The sequence below is a fragment of the Vipera ursinii genome, assembly GCF_947247035.1.
Source record: "Vipera ursinii genome assembly, chromosome: 10".
NCBI classification, from domain to species: Eukaryota; Metazoa; Chordata; class Lepidosauria; order Squamata; family Viperidae; genus Vipera; species Vipera ursinii.
The window spans coordinates 9,841,547-9,862,936 of NC_139520.1; the positions used below are offsets into that span (position 1 = coordinate 9,841,547).

Here is a 21,390-nt window from a genome sequence, read left to right on the forward strand (position 1 = left end):
CACTCAGAAAGTTGAGAGTTCAATCCCAGTTAACATCAGATGTTTTTCTCTTGGGATGCAAAGAGAAAATATCTACTGCAAACTCCGCATAGGTACCAGGAAGGGCATCCAGCCAGTAAATACTCAGTTCCACCCAGATGCCCCGATTCTACCACAAATTCAAGGATTACAAGTTGTAAAAAGGGAGAGTATTGAACAAAGGGTGGTTTTTATGTATCTATGTATTGAGCTTTGATGTTAGAGAAGGCTCCTGAAAATATCAGATAGCCAACAAAACAAATGCATATTGAACAAATCAACCCAGAGTTCTTACTTGTGGTACAAAAGACCAGACTCAAATTATACCACTTCAGTCACATTATGCAACAACCTAGCTATATAGAGAAGATTCCAGGAAAAGCTGGAAGAAAAGAGAAGTGGCAAAGTGGATGAACCTGGTTATAGCAGCAAGGGTTGTTATCGGAAGACCTAAAAACCCAGATTAGGGACACATTGGCATGGAGAAATTGTATGTGGTCATTAATAGTCAGTTACAATTTGATGGGACATGATTAATTTAAAATAAATACCTTCAAATTATTCAGATTTTCTATATTTCAACAATCACTGTTTTTTATATAAAACACTAGTTTATTTTCAATTAGTTGAGGAAGGCATACAATAGTGGGAAAAAATTGTATTTTCTTTCCTAAGTTTGAGCTTCCCAAGGCAGACACTGCTGCTAACCATTATCATCTTATTTTGTACCTGAGTGCCCTCAGCATTACAAACAAGTCCAACATTTCAAGTACAATGTTCAAGGCATTGTCTTTTTCTCTTCCAAAGGGAAAAAGTGAAAAGTTCTGTGAGTAGTCAATATGGCATTTTAATAGGAATCAATATTCTCGTATTCAGATCCTAGAATCAAAGTGCTTGTGTAATCATCTAGCCCAAGCCTCTGCTCAGTTCAGGAAAATTAAGAGAAAAGTATTTCCAGATACCTGTCCTACTAGCACTTATTTAAATAATTGATTCCATTGAGGAAAAAAAGTGGTTGGACCCTTTTCTTCCTAGTAAATCACAATTCACCCTCCCATATTTTCAGTTTATTTAATCTACACTTGAACAAATCTTTGACTGCTCATATGGAATGGCCTACAGGTATGATCTGCTCCCATATTCCTTTGAATCTTTTCATCTCTTCAGTCCGGACCTCTCTAATATACCTATCTGAGTCTCCACAAGGAAATGACCTTACATCTCAGAATTAGCAAGACAGATATCTGATAAATGAGTATGTGCATCAGATATACCCATGGGATAAAGAAAACATGGTTCTGAAACTTGAAGGAGGCAGGCTTTTGTTTTGGCTGAAGGTATCTTAAAGATGCAGGACTTCTTGCCAAGAATCAGAAGCTGGCACGATGTAAGAACATCTCTTTTCCACAATTTGCACTCAGTCCCATTTATTTCAATAACGCAAATCTTACAAAAAGGTTCCCTCATGCAAACAAGCTACAAATACTAGAATCAAGATTGTCAGGACTTCTCACTACTGAAGTGGTAAGCATAGAGGTGACAAGCACATGCTTTAATGCAGAGGCCCCCAATCTTTGGGGGACCAGGGATTGGTTCTGTGGAGAAAGACATGTGGCTTCATGTACTGCCTTCATCCAGCGGATGGGGCTTCACTTGTTTGCACAGCCTGGTTTCTAGTATTCCGCGGCCCGGTGTTGGTCCACGAACAGAGGGTTGGGGACCCCTGCTTTAATGAACCATAATCCCTCTTTATCTGCAGTATGATTTTCTAAGCAAATAGCCTATAAACCTGCATCAACATTTTTTTCTTTTCTGAAACAATAAAAGCAAAATTAAAATATCTCTGTAGTCTGTTGATACGGCTCACTAGCAAACCTCAGAACGTTAGAAGAACAGCCTTGAAACTTCCAACAGGTAGGCTGATCCATTCCACACCTTTAGAAAGGTTTTGTTAATTCTGAAGAAGCCACGGTAATGTTTCAGCAACTGGGGCGCTAACTTCGACATACATTACGCTTCGCCACCTTCCTCCTTCTGACAGTCTCCCACCTGCAACTGCCACAACACCAAAAAGGCATTAAGAAACCATCAGACTTTTTGTTTAGATAAGAAACAATCACTGACCCTTTTTGCCTTCTACAATGAAGCGCTATCGAAAAATTTCAGCAGTGTCTGCTGACCGCACCAAATTTAACAAGGTTCTCAAATGAACCCAGAGTAACTTTCCCACTGTGACATATTAATAATAAGTTCCTTTCCCCATCTATCCCAAGCCATGAATATGTAATGTTAGAAAATGAGCCCTTTTCAAGCAACAGAATCTCAGACGTGAATAAATAAAAACTATCCATCACAAGCCTGTGAAAAATTAATGAGAGTTCTGAGACACCACAGGAAAAAAAGGGTTCCTGGAAAGAAGTCCACTATGTAAAATTCTTCAGTGATTCAACAAATACACACACAGACACACACACACACACACACACACACACACACACACACGTGCACACACAACATTAAATTTCATAAACACCTATCCACTCTAAAGCTGCATCAGTATGAAAAGAGAACAGCATGAAAAGAGATGTGTGGGGACTTAAAGGAAAGTGGAGATGGTATATTTTTTTAAAAAAATGTTATTCACAAATGGCTAGGATCCAGAAAACACAATGGTGTGAACTGGATGGCATCTCCTGTCTTATTGAAATGGCTAAGTGATCCAGGGGTTGCAATGAATGCAGCTTTGGATGATAGCACCATCTTAATTGACAGATGAGGTGTCTTTTGAACACTCCAGGGCTTTTCTTGATCAAAGAGACTGAAATCAAGCAAGAGCATAGACCATTTGTCCACAAAGCAAAGAATGAAACTTACAGATTCAATTAAAGAATGCTTTCAGTAGACTAAAACTGCTTCTAAATGCACGCGAGAGGGATGGGGAGGGTACCAAACTGACACCGTTTATACAGAGGTCTTCTACTGACAACCACAATTCAGCCCAGAATATAGTTGCTGAGTGAGACATTTGCTAAGTGAGTTTTGCCCCATTTTATGATATTTCTTGCCATAGTTGCTAAGTAAACCACTGCAGTTATTATTTTTATTTTTTATTTTTATTTTAATTCCATTTATATCCCGCCCTTCTCCGAAGACTCAGGGCGGCTTACAAGCTTAGCAGTAGATAAGTTAGTAACTTTGGTCACTCAATGAACTGTTGTAAATCAAGGGGTACCTGTGATTCCTTCCTTTTAGGAGCAGAAGCATTAGATTATGCAGATAAGAGAAAATGAACGTTTAAGTTCTGTATTTCCAAAGGGTGCCCTCCAATGCAATCCTTTATTAACACCTCTTGGTTAACTTTGCTTACTATTATTCTTTGATCAAGAGATTGATAATGAGGAAGGTAAACATAGCTTTGTTCTGAAGGATAAGACAAGAAAAATGGGATTAATGTTAAGGAAGCAGATTTCACGGGGCCTCAGCAAAAATGTCCTGATAGTAGGTTCCTAACTGTAATACTGGCTGCTTCTCCTTTAGTGGAGGTGTTTGAACAGAAAGTAGATGGCCATCTGTAGGCAATGTTGTTGTAGCAGATTGTGCAGGGATTAGGATGAGATGACACACACACACACCCCAATGTCTGTTCCAACTCTTACATTATATAATCTAATTACAGGAAACATGTTGTTGTTAGCTGCGAACTCGTGTCCGACCCATCGTGACCCCATGGACAACGTTCCCCATGGACAACGTTCCTTCCTGTCCTCTACCATCTTCTGGAGTCCATTTAAGCTCATGCCTACTGCTTCAGTGACTCCATCCAGCCACCTCATTCTCTGTCGTCCCCTTCTTCTATTGCCCTCAATCTTTCCCAGCATTAGGCTCTTCTCCAGTGACTCTTTCCTTCTCATTAGGTGGCCAAAGTATCTTGAGTTTGAACTTCAGGATCTGGCCTTCTAAAGAGCAGTCAGGGTTGATCTCCTCTAGGACTGACCGGTTTGATCGCCTTGCAGTCCAAGGGACTCGCAGGAGTCTTCTCCAGTACCATAGTTCAAAGGCCTCAACTCTTTGGCGCTCAGCCTTTCTTATGGTCCAGCTTTCACATTCATCCATTACAGGATACATGCAGATTGAAAAAATATTAAATAGGTTTTAGGGAAAATCTACAGAAAATGGGGGGGAACAAATTTAGGACAGTACCTATGTGTTCCTTCCCTATATGATTGAAAACTCAATGAAACCATACCGGGTTCCTGTTTGGCTTGAGACTTTCATGAGTTTTTCCAAAAAGACCTTCCATAAAACCTTCCAATTAAGTGTATATCAATTATTATATTTGTATTTCTTTCCCATCAAATTTAAGGTAATAGAACTAAGATTCCCGAACGGTTTCTAATCCAAACACTGAAGCAAATTTCAGATTTCCGAATCCAGTTACTTTTTCTCAGGATTTCATTGGGAAGCACACACATTTGTAATGTCACACTGTTGATTCCTACTGGCCAGTTAAATACTAATTATTCTGTTTAGCAGATTTTTTTTATTGCTTCTTTAAATGCTATAGTAATATATAAAAGGATGTTTCTGTTTAAAAATTGAAGTTAGCAATTACTGCGATGAAATAAATAGGAAAATACCAATCCAGGTCAATCTGCTTATAAAAGCAACTGCTCCTAGGCCTCACAAAACGAGGAGAGAAGTATCTCCACCGTAGGCAAAAAAAAGAGATAATTTTAAAATGATGAATATCCACAGGGAACTTAATGATAGAGAAGTTAGGTTCTAATATAATACAAATGCTAAAAAGAATTGTGTTCAAAACCACAGCAGCATAAAACTGCCAAAGTAACAATTTCAGCATTCAAAACTAACAAAAGAAAGATTATTAATTCAATAAATGGAATAAATTACAAACAAAAATCCTTCCAGAAAACACACTCATATAACACACACTATGGTAGAAGGCCATTATAGGAAGTCAATCCAATACCACAATACCACAAGTTTCTGGTAACTTGAGTCAACAGCTTTCCAACTGTTTATTTAAAAAAATGTCTTCTACAATCACACCATTGTAGTCAAAGCTATTGTTTTCCCAGTAGTAAAATACGGCTGTGGCAGATAGGTCATAAGGAAGGCTGAATTGCTGAAGAATTCATGCAGTCCCTTGGATTGCAAGGAGATCAAATCAGTCAATCCTAAAGGAAATCAACCCTGGCTGTTCTTTGGAACTGAAACTCAAATATTTTGGCTACCAAATAAGAAGAGAGCACTCCTTGGAAAAGACCCAGATGTTGGGGAAGATTGGAGGCAAAAGGAGAAAGGGACAGCAGAGGACGTGATGGTCAGATAGTGTCAATGAATCTGGGCAAACTTTGGGAGACAATGGAGGGTGTGTGTGTGTGTGTGTGTGTGTGTGTGTGTGTGCTGGCATGTTATGGTCCATGCGGTTGCAAGGAGTTGGACATGACATTGACTGAACCACAACAAAATTGCACCATACCAATGAGAACGAATGACAAATTAAGTGTAGAATGAATAAACTGGGCCAGGAGGATCACGGTATGTTCTCTCACTCGCACAGGTTAAGCAGTTTTCTTTTGTGAAGCTTTGCTTAATAGCAACTATTTCATGAGATGCTCCCCAGGTTTGCCCATGGCACATATCAGGGACATCCCAATGTCATCATAGATTTGCTGTTTTACATACCTTCGGAGTTCTTTCGCCAGAGGAAATATCAGCTAGCTCAGCTACTTTGGAATAGCATGTCTGTTAATTCATTTGGCTCACATTCAGAATCAGTGAAGGAGAAATTTACTGAGGGGGTTTCCCTCAATTTTTTTTTTTTCGCTTGCTTGCATTTCTAATCCATCCACCTAGATGGACCTCATCCAAGAGACAACAACTTACAAACTCAATGTTGTCTTTTCTGGCTAAGTCCACTGCAGAAGTAGAAAATATACTGAGAAATCTGGAAATTTTTCTTTTAATGGAAGGTCGCTTGCTTTTCCAAGCAGAAAAGGAAATATTTCAAATTTATTGTTTTCCTCTTCCGCCGATGCTTCATTCTACCTCAGTCTACGCCCCCTCTCCAATTCACTTTATTTTTCTGCAATAAATATATTTAGTTTAAAAAACTATAGCAACCAATGAAAACCAATAATGTATCCACTGAACCTTCTCTGCACCCCCCCCCCAAGGACCTTTCCCTTTATATTATAATCAGAAAAGTGAACTTTCTCTCACGGAGAGGTAGAGCAAAATGTTAAAAATAGAGCCTAAACGTACATATTTCAGTTCACACCAATTACATATATTTTGTTTTAACTTCACAGTACTAGAAACAATCCAAGATAAAAGTTCTCCAAACTTAGATGAGTAAACTTTGTTAAGAAAAATGGAAAGTAACAACACAAAGAATAATTCTGGTGAATATTTGTCAAAATAGCTACAACACAGGCAGACAGGCAATTTAAACGAGTTAGCTTCATGTTTTATTATCCAGTGCAAAGAAAAATGCATTTCCCCCCCTTCAGTAGGTGACTTTGACTGCATATGTGCACTGTTTTAGAAACAAGTTGCTAGTCTTCTTGTGCATGTGTGAACTGGCTTTCATACCCCTATAGCTCCAATACAGGCCATTAAAATCCAACCAACTTCCCACTACAGGAATTCTTAACCTGAATAATTTAACTATTCACAAATGAAGCTATCACATTTTGCAAACCAGAAGAAGACAAGTGGTACCTTGGTACTCATCCTTAATTGGGAGGCACGATGAGTACCAGAAACGATGAGTATCAAACAATTTTTTCCATAAGGAATCATGTGGTGAGTCACAAGGCATCCAACACTGGTTACTTCTAGCTTATGCATTGAGTACCAAACAAAAAATGAATACAGGGACAAATTGTTCACGTCAAGATGCTTGAGTACCAAATTCGATGAGTTTCAAAGCAGTTGAGTACCAAGGTACCATTGTATATTACTTAAAAGATTTCAGTAAAGATAAAAATTATTTCTGAAAACATTCATCCCTCCCCCAATCCTTGCTTTCCTCAATTCTAGTTTTGCTAGCAGAATTGCTAGACACTTACATAAAAGACATATTTCGTCAGACTATAATATTTCAATTTGGACATGTAACTCCAGAGAGATATGATTGTAACTCCAAAGGAATAAAGACATTCTAAACAGATTGGAGCCTTTAATCCCGTTGTAGATTTTTTTTTTTTAAATCATGCTTCTAAGACCCAGATCGAACAAGATCAGAAACAAAGAGTTTAAATCTATACTGGCTCATTACAGTAAAAATACACAGGTCTCAACAGATCATCCAACCTAAAAGTGAAAAGCTCTTAGTCCATTTATACCTGGTACAGTTACAAAAGAGATAAGGCTCAAACTTTCACTCTCCAACTTTTACACACAGCTTACATTTATGCATGGCTGTATTTCTTCCATAATGACTGTGAACTGAGTGCCTATAATAAAAATAATTATCAAGAGCTAGGTCCTTGAATCACTTCTTGCAAGACTTGTAAAGGCCAGATTGGTCAAGTAGATGACTGACAAACATTATTTCATATCGGATCCCACCCCCAACACAGCATCCCCCAATTGATTTGGAAGTCAACATTAAATGTCTTCCTTCACTTGGACATTTCAGCTTGGATGGTGTTCCTTTGATAGGTTTTGTCATAACCCTGTTGAGTCAACACTGTTGTAAATTTTCTCAAATCAATCTAACATCTGCTATTCAATAATGCTTACTTATCACTAGCACCCAAAATTGGATGATCATCTGCCCTGTCTGAATCCCTTACCTCCACAAAGTAGTAAAATGGGGAGCATTCCCATCAGTTTAACTTACCGAATACTGATGGTGAGATCCGATACAAGTAGTCCCCAAGTTATGATTATTGAGACAAGAATTTCAGTCACTAAGACAGGCAGTCATTAACCAAATCATTACACAACTGAGTCCAGTTTTACACCATTTCTACTATGGTTGTTAAGTCAATCCAGCTTCTCCAATTGACTTTGCTTGTCGTGAGCTGCTGGGAAAGTCACAAATTGTGATCATGTGACTCCAAGATACTGCAACCCTCATAGATGTGAGCAAGTTGCCAAGGTCCCGAATTGCAATCACATGACTCATAACTCTCAGGACAGGTCGTAAGTTATTTTTTATGAAGTTCTTGTAACTTCAAACCATCATTAAACAAATGGTCATAAGTCAAGGACAAAACATCTGTTTTGTTTAGTTCAATACTTCTGTTTGCTGGATGGAGTTTTCCCTCACTACATAAAAGTATACAGATGTGGCAATCAAGTGGATCAACTTTGGCTGCCAATTTTACATAAACACTACAGTATAACATTGGAAGTAATCCCAAAGAATTTAAAGGACGCAGTGGCTCAGTGGGTTAGGACGCTGAGCCTGTCGATCAGAAGGTCAGTTTGGTGGGTCGAATCCCGAGTGCCACATAACAGAGTGAGCGCCTGTTACTCGTCCCAGCTTCTGCCAACCTAGCAGTTTGAAAGCACGTAAAAATGCAAGTAGAAAAATAGGGACCACTACGGTGGGAAGGTAACAGCGTTCCGTGCGCCTTTGGTGTCCAGTCATGCCGGCCACATGACCACGGAGACGTCCTCGGACAAGCGCTGGCTCTTCGGCTTTGAAACGGAGATGAGCACCGGCCCCTAGAGTCGGAAACGACTAGCACGCATGTGTGGGGGAACCTTTACCTTTTACATCTGATAACCTGCACTGGCAATATTATTTCTATGAGTATAAACCTTAACTCTTAAATTTGGGTAAATTAAATATACAACTATGACAAAGAATAACAGAATAACAGAGTTGGAGGGGACCTTGGAGGTTTTCTAGTTCAATCCCCTGGTCGAGTAGGACACCCTATACTATTTCAGACAAGTGACTGTCCAAGCCTTTCTTAAAAGCCTCCAGTGATGGAGCATCCACAACTTCTGAAGGCAAACCATTCCACTGGTTAATTGTTCTCACTTTTAGGAAAAAATTCCTTAGTTCTAGGCTACTTCTCTTCTTGATTAGTTTCCATCCTTCCGGTATTTTGGAGAATAGATTGATGTCCCCTTCTTTGTGGCAGCCCCACAAATATTGGAACACTGCTAGCATGCCACCCCTAGTCCTTCTTTTCATTTGATTAGCCATATCCAGTTCCTGCAATCGTTCTTTGTACGTTAAAGAATATTAATAATATTAATAATCCCTAGCAGCAAATTCATGAAATATCATTTATCAGAAGCAACAGCATCTGGGACCTTCTGAGACAAAATCTCCATGTAATAACTATCACATGTGGCCCTTTGTTAACCACAGTATCTAATTTGTAATGTAATGTTAATTATGCATTCCACAAAAAACACTTATCAAGAGAATAAGGTTGATGTGTAGGTGGATTTTTTGGCACACAGGAGTAATATATAGTAATATTTATTCAAATTAGCTACAGTATTTGAAGCAGTATTTGAAGCAGAGCCTAAGATTTTCTCGGGAACCATACAAAAGTCTCAGAGTTGAGAAGAAAAAAATATGTTGAGAATAGGGATAAAATATTTATGAAAATAATATTTAATTTCATGGAGGACATACCACTAATTTTCAGACTAAACTCTTAGCAGCAAAATTGTTAAATCGTATTGTAGAATTCATTCACATGCCTTCCATTAGCAATTTACCAAACTTCTGTGATTTGCTGCTAATCAACTTTAAATGCAGCTAAAAAATCAAGGTAACTCCAACAGTTACACATCCTCATGCCATAGGCTTGTAAATCAGCTAAGTAAAAAACAAATGATTGCATTTTCCCATAACTCAGGAATTAAAAGAACTGTCAAAAAAGAGCCATATCATATTGCTGTTTGCAATCAAAATACATTTGTCACTTATAAGGACTCTGTTTTCTCACAGAGATATTCCCATTTTATTTCCTTTGACTTTGCAGTGCAGACTCCCTAACAAGTCTTACAAAGGCCACTTTATAAACACAATTGTGCCTTAATTATGTTTGACATTTCAACAATTCAGAGTAATTATGTCCCTTTGTGATGTAAATATTCAGCAACTGTGATATATTTAGAAACAGTTAGAATAACAATAACAACAAATTATACTTTCTACAATTAAAAGGGGGGGGGGGAAATTACCTGCATATTGGAAGTGAAGTTCAAGTGCATTTGAAATAGTAACACTTAATTAGGAAATACAACATATGCAAAAAAAATCACATTCCATTATCTATATTCCAAGTCTTTTTGACTTCATACCTTTATTTGGGAAAGAATATTTCTGCAGGCACCCCAATATAGGTACCTAGAGTATTACTGGATTAATATTTCATGTACATTATAAAAGAGTCCAAAAATATATGTATTGTGTTTTCTATATATTAACAGTTAATATGACTCTTATTTTTAGATTAAACAATATATTTTTAATATTTTCTTCCTGCTCCCCAACAGATTGTCGTGTGCACTCCACTTTTGAGATCAGTGAATATAATCTCCTTCTTTTCTCTGGCAAGGAATTCCAAAGTAATGACAATTTACAAAAGATTCATCCAAATTACATAAAGGGATTAACATATATCCTATCCATTGAGTTCACGAACTATTTGAAATCATATTTACAGACTGTTAGACATTGTTATGACATACATATTTAAATGTTGCATCTTGTAAAGCAGGAGTGTCAAACTCGCAATGTCACGTGACATGTCACAATGTATCACGAGTTTTTTTTCCCCATTGCTGGCAATGGGGTGGGCGCGGTTTCGCCATGACGCATCAGGTCCACGGGCCGGCAGTTTGACACTCCTGTTGTAAAGCAATTAAAAAATTGTCTTTTTCAAAAGTCAGAGGCGTTCAGCAAAGTTAGTATTTGTAATCCTAATCCAATAAAGACAACCAATCAGGAAAAGTGGCAGAATATGTTAACATCAAGAAAGCAGTTTCACTTAAGAGTTAAGCTACTTTAAATGTAGTTTCGCATTTTACATGCAGCATGTTTTAAATGCAAACAGAATCGGCTGGGAGGCTGTTAATAGAATCATAGCTTTCAGAGAAAAGGAACACAAAGAGAAAACTTATCCTTCCAAGTTAATATTCACCCTGTTGGAAAATCCACCATAAATATTCCATACAACACCTCTGGTTCTAGAAAACCAAACCTAGTTTGTGTCCTAGAAATAATGTGGCTATTCTTGTTCAGAATTCTAGAAGTTATAGACCAAAGGGTTCTGGAAGGAGATAGACAAGGAAAAGTAGATTGCACTGAACTAAATATAAGTATTCCACAGGTAAGTGGAGAGTTTATCAATTCTAGGATCCTATAGGCCAAATGGTGTAGAAGTCATGATTGTCCCAACGGTGCTTTTTCCAAAAGGCAACTGGACTCTTTTTGCATTCTTTGAAAACATTTCACTTCTCATCTAAGACGCTTCTTCAGAACTGAAGAAGTTACTTGGATGAGAAGTGAAACGTCTGATTGTTTTTTGGAAAAAGTATGTTGGCTCAGACAAAGATATTGCAGGGTTTGACCAGATGGTAGCATCTGGCTGAGCCTGACCAGCTAGGAATACTAAGCAGTTAATATCTGAATGGAAGATCAATAGAAAATCTCAGACTTAAAGGCAAGAAGACAAATGAAACCACTTCTGTATTACAGGTACTTTCAATTGTAATTGAGCCAAGAATTAGTGATGTAAATCACTGAGGTCATCAAGTGGGTCAGCATGTGAACAGACCTGATTTTATGACATTTTTGCAACACCATTGTTGTTGTGTAAATCCATTTTAACGGGGGTGGGGGGGTGGGGGGGGTTGGCCAGAAACTGGAAGTAAATACCGGAAACCATATAAAAACCAACAAAAATTGTGGTCACATAGCTATGGAATGCTGTAAACAGCTAAAAAGGTGAGCCGATTGTCAGTGCCCCAAATGCAATTATGTGTGTGGGTGGGTGGGGGGGTGAGTACATGTGGCTGTTCTAAATTTCAAAACCATTGGTTGTAATTCGAGGGATACTTGATTTACTGAGAATGACATGGACACAAAGTCATCAACGGTTGAACTTGATTTTGGAAGACTATCAATATAACAATTTGATGAACTCACTGTGCATGTTACTAAATGCATCCAATGTCAAAGGTATTTCTTACTTATATCTAAGACAGGTGTGTATAATAAGTAGAAACATTTTAGACATGCAATAGACAGTATCAGATAACACGTGGCCTGGATTTTATACTGGATAGTGCAGTCTTAGCTAAATAAAACTTTCTAGAAGAATGCAGAGTGCAAAGAATAAAATCAAAGCTCATCTCATAATCATTTCACAGAGACCGTGCAGTTACAGTAAGCTAATTACAAATGACAGTTCCTAATTAACAAGAGCAAAGATGAGAGCTTTATTATTAAAAAGTTCTTTGGGCATTAAGAAATATCACAGTGGAAGTTTTGCTCTGGGTAGGCAGATAGGATAAGAAGCTGGCTTAATAGCTGGAGTCATCTTCTAATATATGCAGGTAAAATACCAGCTGTGCAATGATTCTTATGTTGGGTTTTACACAACGTTTGCAGGATGAAATTTTAAAAAGTAGCAAAAAATGCAGAAGGAGCAAAACAGATAGCAAATTCATAGGTGTGGGCTCAAACGTTTGTAACAAAATCAGCTCCTAACTTGTTATGATAGGTCTATGTGAAACAAATCTTAGTCAAGCAAAGATGTACAATTGCAAAACTAAACTCTCAGTCAATTCAACTTCCTGTAGGAGAAGAGAATTCAGGATCTATTCATGAATTAAAAAGCATCTTTATTCCTAGATAAGTTTATATCCCAAAAAAAGGTCTGATTGAAAAGGTATAATCCCTAATGTCATTAACAACCTTTATTCAACTAACATAAATCATGAGTTATATCTTCCATGTCCTAGATACATATCATGTCCACATACAATTAGATCTGAAACATGCTGCGCCAAACATTAACATGGATAATGTTCTGGTCTCTCTGTGAATACATCTAAGAGCTATATGTCCACAAAAAGAACACTAAAAAAAAACTCATAATGCTTCATAACCATTAACATGAGTGCATCTGCTTCTAGAACATTTACAAAAAATATTAATGTCCTTATTTCACTTAGATACTATAAAAGCAGCCCTGTATTACTCAATATAATAGTATTATGCAATGATCCACTTTTAATGCACATCAACAGTCAAGAAATTGGATATACAGAAAAAAAATCTCTCAAGGCTACTTAAATTTTAATCACTTTTTTATTGTTCTTTTGTAAGAGTCAAGAATAGAGTAAACAACATTTTAGCCCCAATAGGCTTTCAGCAGGTATGTCTTATAGGAACAAGAGGATAGTAGCAATTTGTACTGTTCAAAGATGCTATAAAAATCTGCCGTCATTCAATCTTTTCTTCTATCACTGGAAAAGAGATTCTTACGCATGTCCTATCACTCACTGTCATCTGGGATCCCAAAAATCCATCAATAATGTGGGTTTTGTTTTTTTGGATTTTTGCACAACAAACAACCAGACCAACAAAATTCTACAATATCAAACAAAAGCAGGCAACTGAATTAAGTGAAAATGAAAAAAAGGACACCCCAAAAGGTATGTTTACTAAAGGAAAACTGCAGTTAAGAATCTAAGATTCAAAGCAATAATAATAATAATAATAATAATAATAATAATAATAATAATAACAACAACAACAACAACAACAACACAGGGAAATATGGCTGAAGATTTGTTATTTTCCCTTTGTGTTTTCCTTTTGCAGGCATTTGTTTTGCAGAGATGATGGGTCAGCAGTTGCCACAATTCTCAAATCTGTCCTCCAAGCACTGGATCTGGATCATGGAATCATTTTTAATACCTTGAGGTTGGCCATTTTTCCCCCTTCAATGATAGCGCTCTCTCGATAGATAGATAGATAGATAGATAGATAGATAGATAGATAGATAGATAGATAGATAGATAGACAGACAGACAGACAGACAGACAGATAGATCTTTGGTCATTCAGGGTTTTTTTCCCCCACGTAGAATTGGAGGTATCAGGGCAACGTTTCGACGAAATCTCATCCATCATCCTCAGGCTGGTGACTTCAGCGAACGAAGCTGAAGACACCAGCCTGAGGATGACGGATGAGATTTCGTCAAAATGTTGCCCTGATACCTCCAATTCTACGTGGGGAAAAACCTGAATGATAGATGATAGATAGATAGATAGATAGATAGATAGATAGATAGATAGATAGATAGATAGATAGATAGATCTGGATATATATATATATATATATATCTGGATATATATATATATATATATATATATATATATATATATATATATATATATATATATATATATATATATATATATATATTTGTTTTCTGAGGTTTTCGCGGGTGTTCGTATGTGGATCTTTGGTTATTCGGGTTTTTCCCCGCGTAGAACTAAAGGTGTAGGGGCGACGTTTCGACGGAATCCCATCCGTCATCATCAGGCTGGAGACTTCTGCTTCCTTCTTCTGGGAGAAGCATGTGGCTGTTTGTTCCTCTTTTTTAGATAGGCACATACTTCATGGTTTGAACTGAGTTTGCTTGTTCCCTCTAGTGCATTGAATGCTCCGTGAATGTTCTTGACCTGCAGCTTGTCACCGAAGGAGAGTTTGTGGATGACATGTGTCATATCAGGATTCTGAGGCTGTGCAGTGGCACTATGTGTTGATATATGAAAATTCCCTGGAACCTTGTTGATGCTGAAATGACCCTCAAATCTGCATCCATCTCCGTTATTCAGAGAAATTTTCATTGAGTTATCAATATGGCCAACTTCATGTCTTCCCATTTCATCTTGAATATCCAACCCAATCAATTCACAGTGTAGGCTTGGCAAGCTGATGTTCAAATTTACTTCTATTTTTCCTCCACTGTCTTTGTCTGGATCATCCACATAGAGTTCATTTACAATTTCAGTGGCTATGAATCCAGTAAGCTCAGACAGGAATAGAAACAATATAAAGAAACAGCAGCAAATAGAAATAATTGCTCCTGTAAAGGTTGGCTGGGTAAGGTCTTTTGGCACCTTTCTGTAAATATCAAACCTCCTGAAATCAAAGGGCAATTATTTCTATTTGCTGCTGTTTCTTTATATTGTTTCTATTCCTGTCTGAGCTTACTGGATTCATAGCCACTGAAATTGTAAATGAACTCTATGTGGATGATCCAGACAAAGACAGTGGAGGAAAAATAGAAGTAAATTTGAACATCAGCTTGCCAAGCCTACACTGTGAATTGATTGGGTTGGATATTCAAGATGAAATGGGAAGACATGAAGTTGGCCATATTGATAACTCAATGAAAATTTCTCTGAATAACGGAGATGGATGCAGATTTGAGGGTCATTTCAGCATCAACAAGGTTCCAGGGAATTTTCATATATCAACACATAGTGCCACTGCACAGCCTCAGAATCCTGATATGACACATGTCATCCACAAACTCTCCTTCGGTGACAAGCTGCAGGTCAAGAACATTCACGGAGCATTCAATGCACTAGAGGGAACAAGCAAACTCAGTTCAAACCATGAAGTATGTGCCTATCTAAAAAAGAGGAACAAACAGCCACATGCTTCTCCCAGAAGAAGGAAGCAGAAGCCTCCAGCCTGATGATGACGGATGGGATTCCGTCGAAACGTCGCCCCTACACCTTTAGTTCTACGCGGGGAAAAACCCGAATAACCAAAGATCCACATATATATATATATATATATATGGATATATATATATATATATCTGGAGATATATATATATCTGGAGATATATATATATATATATATCTGGATATATATATATATATCTGGAGATATATATATATATATATATATATATATATATATATATATATATATATATATATGCAAATTATTCAAATTGCTAATAAAGAATTTGGGAGGCTAAGATGATCATTTCGAACTATTTATGTTCTCATCAGTTAGTCATACCCTTTATCTGAGATTCGAAAAAAGCCTTGACAAATACTTAAACATATATATATATATAGATATAGATATAGATATAGATATAGATATAGATATAGATATAGATATAGATATAGATATAGATATAGATATAGATATAGATATAGATATAGATGATATAGATATATATGGATCCTTGGTTTTTCGGGTTTTTCCCCGCGTAGAACTAAAGGTGTAGGCGCAACGTTTCGACGAAATCCCATCCGTCATCATCAGGCTAGTGGTTTCTGCTTCCTTCTTCTGGGAGAAGTATGTGGCTGTTTGTTTTTCTTTTTTAAACTGCCAGAGGGGGTGTGTTCTGTGAGTGGAAGTGTGCTGATTGGGTGGGGATTATGATAAAGAGGCACAACCACAAAACAGAAACCTAACTACAGCTGCAACATCAGCCACTTTAAACCCCTCCAAACCACATAATAAGCAAACTGACACCCACTATAAAAACATGGCACCACCACAAACACGAAGGCAAACAAAAACAGCACAACTCACCAGCTCAGGTCTAAGGCTGGCAGCTGAGACCAGCCCATCCACTCAAAACACACCACCACCCAATCAGAACACCCCCACCATTCAAAACACACTCCCATCCAATCAGAACACACATAATCCCCACCCAATCAGCACACTTCCACTCACAGAACACACCCCCTCTGGCAGTTTAAAAAAGAAAAAACAAACAGCCACATACTTCTCCCAGAAGAAGGAAGCAGAAACCACTAGCCTGATGATGACGGATGGGATTTCGTCGAAACGTTGCGCCTACACCTTTAGTTCTACGCGGGGAAAAACCCGAAAAACCAAGGATCCACATACAGGCACCCGCGAAAACCTCAGAAAACAAATATATATATATATATATATATATCTGGAGATATATATATATATATATATATCTGGAGATATATATATATATATATATATATATATATATATATATATATATATATATATATATATATATATATATATATATATATATAATATATCTGGAGATATATATATATATATATATATGGAGAGATATATATATATATCTGGACTGGAGGCTAAAACATATAGGGAACGGTTGCTGGAATTGGGTATGTGTAGTTTAACGAAGAGAAGGGTGAGGGGTGACATGATAGCAGTGTTCCAATATCTCAGGGGCTGCCACAAAGAAGAAGGAGCCAAGCTATTCTCCAAAGCACCTGAAAGCAGGACAAGAAGCAACGGATGGAAACTAGTCAAGGAGAGAAGCAACCTAGAACTAAGGAGAAACTTCCTGACAGTTAGAACAACTAACCAGTGGAACAACCTGCCTCCAGAAGTGGTGAATGCTCCAACACTGGAGGTTTTTAAGAAGAGACTGGACAGCCATTTGCCTGAAATGGTATAGGGTTTCCTGCCTGAGCAGGGGGTTGGACTAGATGACCTCCAAGGTCCCTTCCAACACACATTTTATGAGGATTTTGTAAAATTCATCTTTGACTGGATCTTGACTGCTGATTCCCATTCAGAAGATGGGAAGCTAAGAAACAGAAGTGTATAACTCAAACTCCAAAAAAAAATTTCTACAGCTCAACACATGTGGAATTCAGCAGAAATGGGAAGATAATGTTGCTGACATGCTGAAATAAAGTCTCTCTTGAAAATTAAGGAGGGGGGGAATCTAAATCCTACTCTATTTTAATTTTCAACTGGTAAACCAGTGAAGGGAAAATAAAGAACGATTATAACTCTATACTGTATGCCTATGAATTTCCTTTAAAAACTGCAGTAAAGATGGGAGTATTGGGGTAAGGGGAACAATATGATCATCATTTGCTTAAGAGAACTAATGGGGAAACTTTTGGCTTCTTCACACTCTTTTGATTTTTGCTGGGTCAGTAACCAGAGCCATGTGCAACAGACATAAAGTAAAAGTCAAAAACACAATGCCTCTGGGCAGTTTTGAAATAAGGAATTTTTTTATTATCGTTTTAGTAGTAAGAAAGACCGTGCTCAGCTCACATACAGTCACACCAAAGCTTTCAAGCGATCTGATTTCAAAAATAATAGCTGTCACTGTTATTAAATTTAAAATGAGTACTGAAAATTATTCAACTAATCTAACTTATTCATTCCAGCCTTTTTACTGAGTAAGCCAGCTTCATTCCTCAGCTACGATGGAAATCTACGCAAAATACAATGGAAATCAAGATGTCTTTGGTCACATCTAAAATTACCTACACCAGCTTGCACTGCTAATATTGCTGTAATGAACTCATCATTCATTTATAAACAGAACAAGGTACATGATACAACAAGAGAGGACCCAACCAGCTAATTTCTGTTCCAATGATTTATCTCTCATAAATAGAACAAAACCCAATTACTATTTGCAAGGCCCATGACACACGCCATGACGGCATTCTAAAGTATACTTAATGGTTTAGAACTTCAAACGGATACAACCATTTAGGATAAAGGTCCATTACAGGTCAGATGTACATCAAATTAAGAACACACTTAAGAATGTCAGATGTACTTGTCATTCTGAAATCAAAATGACAAACTCTTTTTAAAAAACTCAATGCAGTAAAGTAATGCAATAAAATCAATAAAAGGAAAGTGAATGTGAATCTAAAGACAACTGTGTTTTTTTTAATTACAGCTACAAGATCATTTCTATACACTCCATCCAGAAACATCAACAAGATACCGGATAGCTTTTTTAAAGGGAAACAAAACATATACATGGATACACACACATACTGTAGAGAGCCAAGGAGATAGCTTGGAAGGGAATATTCAGAGGCTATTATTATTATTATTATTATTATTATTATTATTATTATTATTATTATTATTATTATTATTATTATTTATATACTGCCCTTCTCCCGAAGAACAACAAAGGCAGAAGCATTTTGTCAGGTCTGGAAAAGTAAATAGTATTAGGAAGAGATTTAGGTTTCTTCCTTACTCAATGAGATATTAAAAGGCGATATGGTGAAATACAGGAAGACTTACAATGTCCTGTAGCTATTTCATTAAAGGAAAGTTTTGCTCTTCTTGTGGATTTGGTTTCCTGACATTTAAAGTCTTCTAACTATTTGGAAATGCTTGCATCTCATTCTTTAAAAAAGGCAAACTAAAATTTCGATTAAATGTTAACAGGGCTTGGTATTGGCTGTTACTTCTTGTTGTCCTTGAACCCACAGAAATTTCAATGCCAGCCACAAAACAACACTACCATAATTTTCATCAATTATTCACTAAAATCAGTGTTGAATCCACTGGTTTAACACCCCTGTAAAAATTTTGAAAGAAAAAAAAGGAGAAACAAAGAATCAAACCAAAAAAAACATAGGCTAACCCTAACTCCCTGGAACTCAAAGAAAATCTCCCAGAGGTAAAATACACACACACAAAAAAACCTCTCTCTCTCTCTCTCTCTCTCTCTCTCTCTCTCTCTCTCTCTCTCTCTCTCTCTCTCTCTCTCTCTCTCTCTCTCTTACACACACACACAACCACACACACAACCACATACACTCCAGGTGAGCTCAATTGCTATCATTTCCCTGGGAAACTGGGAGAAATGGAAGATGAAGGTGACAAGGCCATAATATGATGGTTAGCTTGAGCCCCACTAGGTACCCAGGGAGAAAAAGAATGCCTGGCCACAAGCAAAGATGCCAGGGCCTTCAAAGGTTCTCTTCCACCCCCCTGTTCTAGCTCCTTTTAGTCTAGAGCCAATGATTAGAGGCAGAAGAGGTGGGCCAGGAACATTGCTTAGGAGCAGCAAAGGGGATGATGCAGTTGAAGCAGCATCATTTCTCCTTGACCCCACTTGTTCTAGAGGCCATGCCAACCCAACCACAGGACAAAGTTGAAACCCAGAGCTACTAAAACTTGCTGGATGGCCCCCACCCTTGTCTTCCCTGGTAGGGATATCCTCCAATCCCTGTTGAAATTTGCATTAATTGTACTCCTCCTAGGAAAGCAAAGTCCCTAGCTGCAATTCCGGATCATCTGGCCCTCAATGAAAGAGATCTGGTGCATCAGAAGTTAGTATTAGAAAAGCTAGAATTTCACAGACAGCTCACCCTTTTCATTTCAGCAACTACCTATTCTGACATCTCAAACTGCTTCACTCGTTCAAGCTGAGGACCCTGAAGAAGCCAGAAAAATAGGGCACATTCCTCCAGGATAAGCCCAAGCAAAAAGGAAGAAGAGGGGATGACGATGTCCATCACGATTCTGAATTATGCATGTTCCTTTGTTATTCTGGTATTACCAATGTTTATACTTATAATCTAACTAGTCAGTTAAGAAAGATAGCCTGTTCTAGTAGCAGTGAGTCAGTCTGTCTATGGAATAAGCACATCACCAAAGTGATGCGTGGTGCAGCATCCTTCCTAAAAGCCCTACAGCAGCTGCATCTTCTGCAACGATTAACACATCTCCTTTGAAGATTTTCTCAACTGTGTACACATATACACCAAAAAATTCTACTGGGACTACTAGTGAAGGCACTATGGATTTTCATATCGCGCATGACCCATTGTGCACAGATGCAAAGTCTGCATCTAGCTTTCCTAAGATGAAGAAGTATCTCTTGCTGAATATCTCTTTTAAACATTTTACACACTCTTCCTATCCAATGCCGCAATCTAAGAACACTGAATCTAAGAAATTGCACACTGAAAGAAATCAGACTGGCCTAAGGCGTGACTACAAACACACTCTGCTTTATCTGCATCTCCTTCACCTTTACTTTAATCAAAGCACTTTCCTTTACCTGTATCTCTTAGTATTGGATAACTGAAAAGTCACCTTGGCAGTTGGAGAAAAAATAATGTACCAACAGCACAAGACTCCTTTAAGTACCTAAAATAATGGTGTTGGGGTTTTTTTTGCCAGACCATCAACTTAAATTCACCATTCAGCAAAGATGTAACTTCCAATCTAAGCGCTGACCCTGGGAATTTAACTGATCCTTCTTAAAAATAGTGTGATCACAACAGAAATTTTCCTGGCATTGTACCTGCAAAATTTATTAATCAAAAAATATTTACCAAGTTAACCAGTAAGTCAAGGTGGCTTCTACCAGGCAATCCCTTTGAAAAACTACCCTCTGCTTTTCAAAATACCTTGGAGGGATATTTCATTTTTAGACTATCACATAGTGTACAGTAATATACAGAAAGACTGGAGCCTTTCATGCTTAATGACTTGTTAGGAAGTAAACATGGATACTTGTTTTATTTTTATTTATTTTTATTTTAATTCCATTTATATCCCGT

The 21,390-nt window shown here is 37.5% G+C and overlaps 3 protein-coding genes across 5 annotated transcripts in view; 1 reads left to right on the forward strand and 2 right to left on the reverse strand.

The window, feature by feature from the left end:
• The window catches only part of LOC310644897 (endoplasmic reticulum-Golgi intermediate compartment protein 1-like), a gene marked incomplete at both ends in the record, with an annotated part of 54,058 nt that extends 38,857 nt beyond the window's left edge, over positions 1-15,201 (reverse strand). The window contains one exon of the mRNA XM_083370230.1: positions 14,662-15,201. Within this exon, the coding sequence (XP_083226356.1) occupies positions 14,662-15,201 (540 nt within the window). The remainder of the gene's footprint in view (positions 1-14,661) is intronic.
• WWOX (WW domain containing oxidoreductase) overlaps positions 1-21,390 on the reverse strand; it is a 554,700-nt gene that overhangs the window by 477,048 nt on the left and 56,262 nt on the right. The window lies entirely within an intron of this gene.
• Positions 15,210-17,739, forward strand: LOC310644898 (endoplasmic reticulum-Golgi intermediate compartment protein 1-like; the record flags this gene model as incomplete). The annotated part of the gene is made up of 2 exons (XM_083370231.1): positions 15,210-15,674; positions 17,680-17,739. Coding segments are annotated over 2 exons (525 nt in total), but the record flags the coding sequence as incomplete, so codon positions are not given.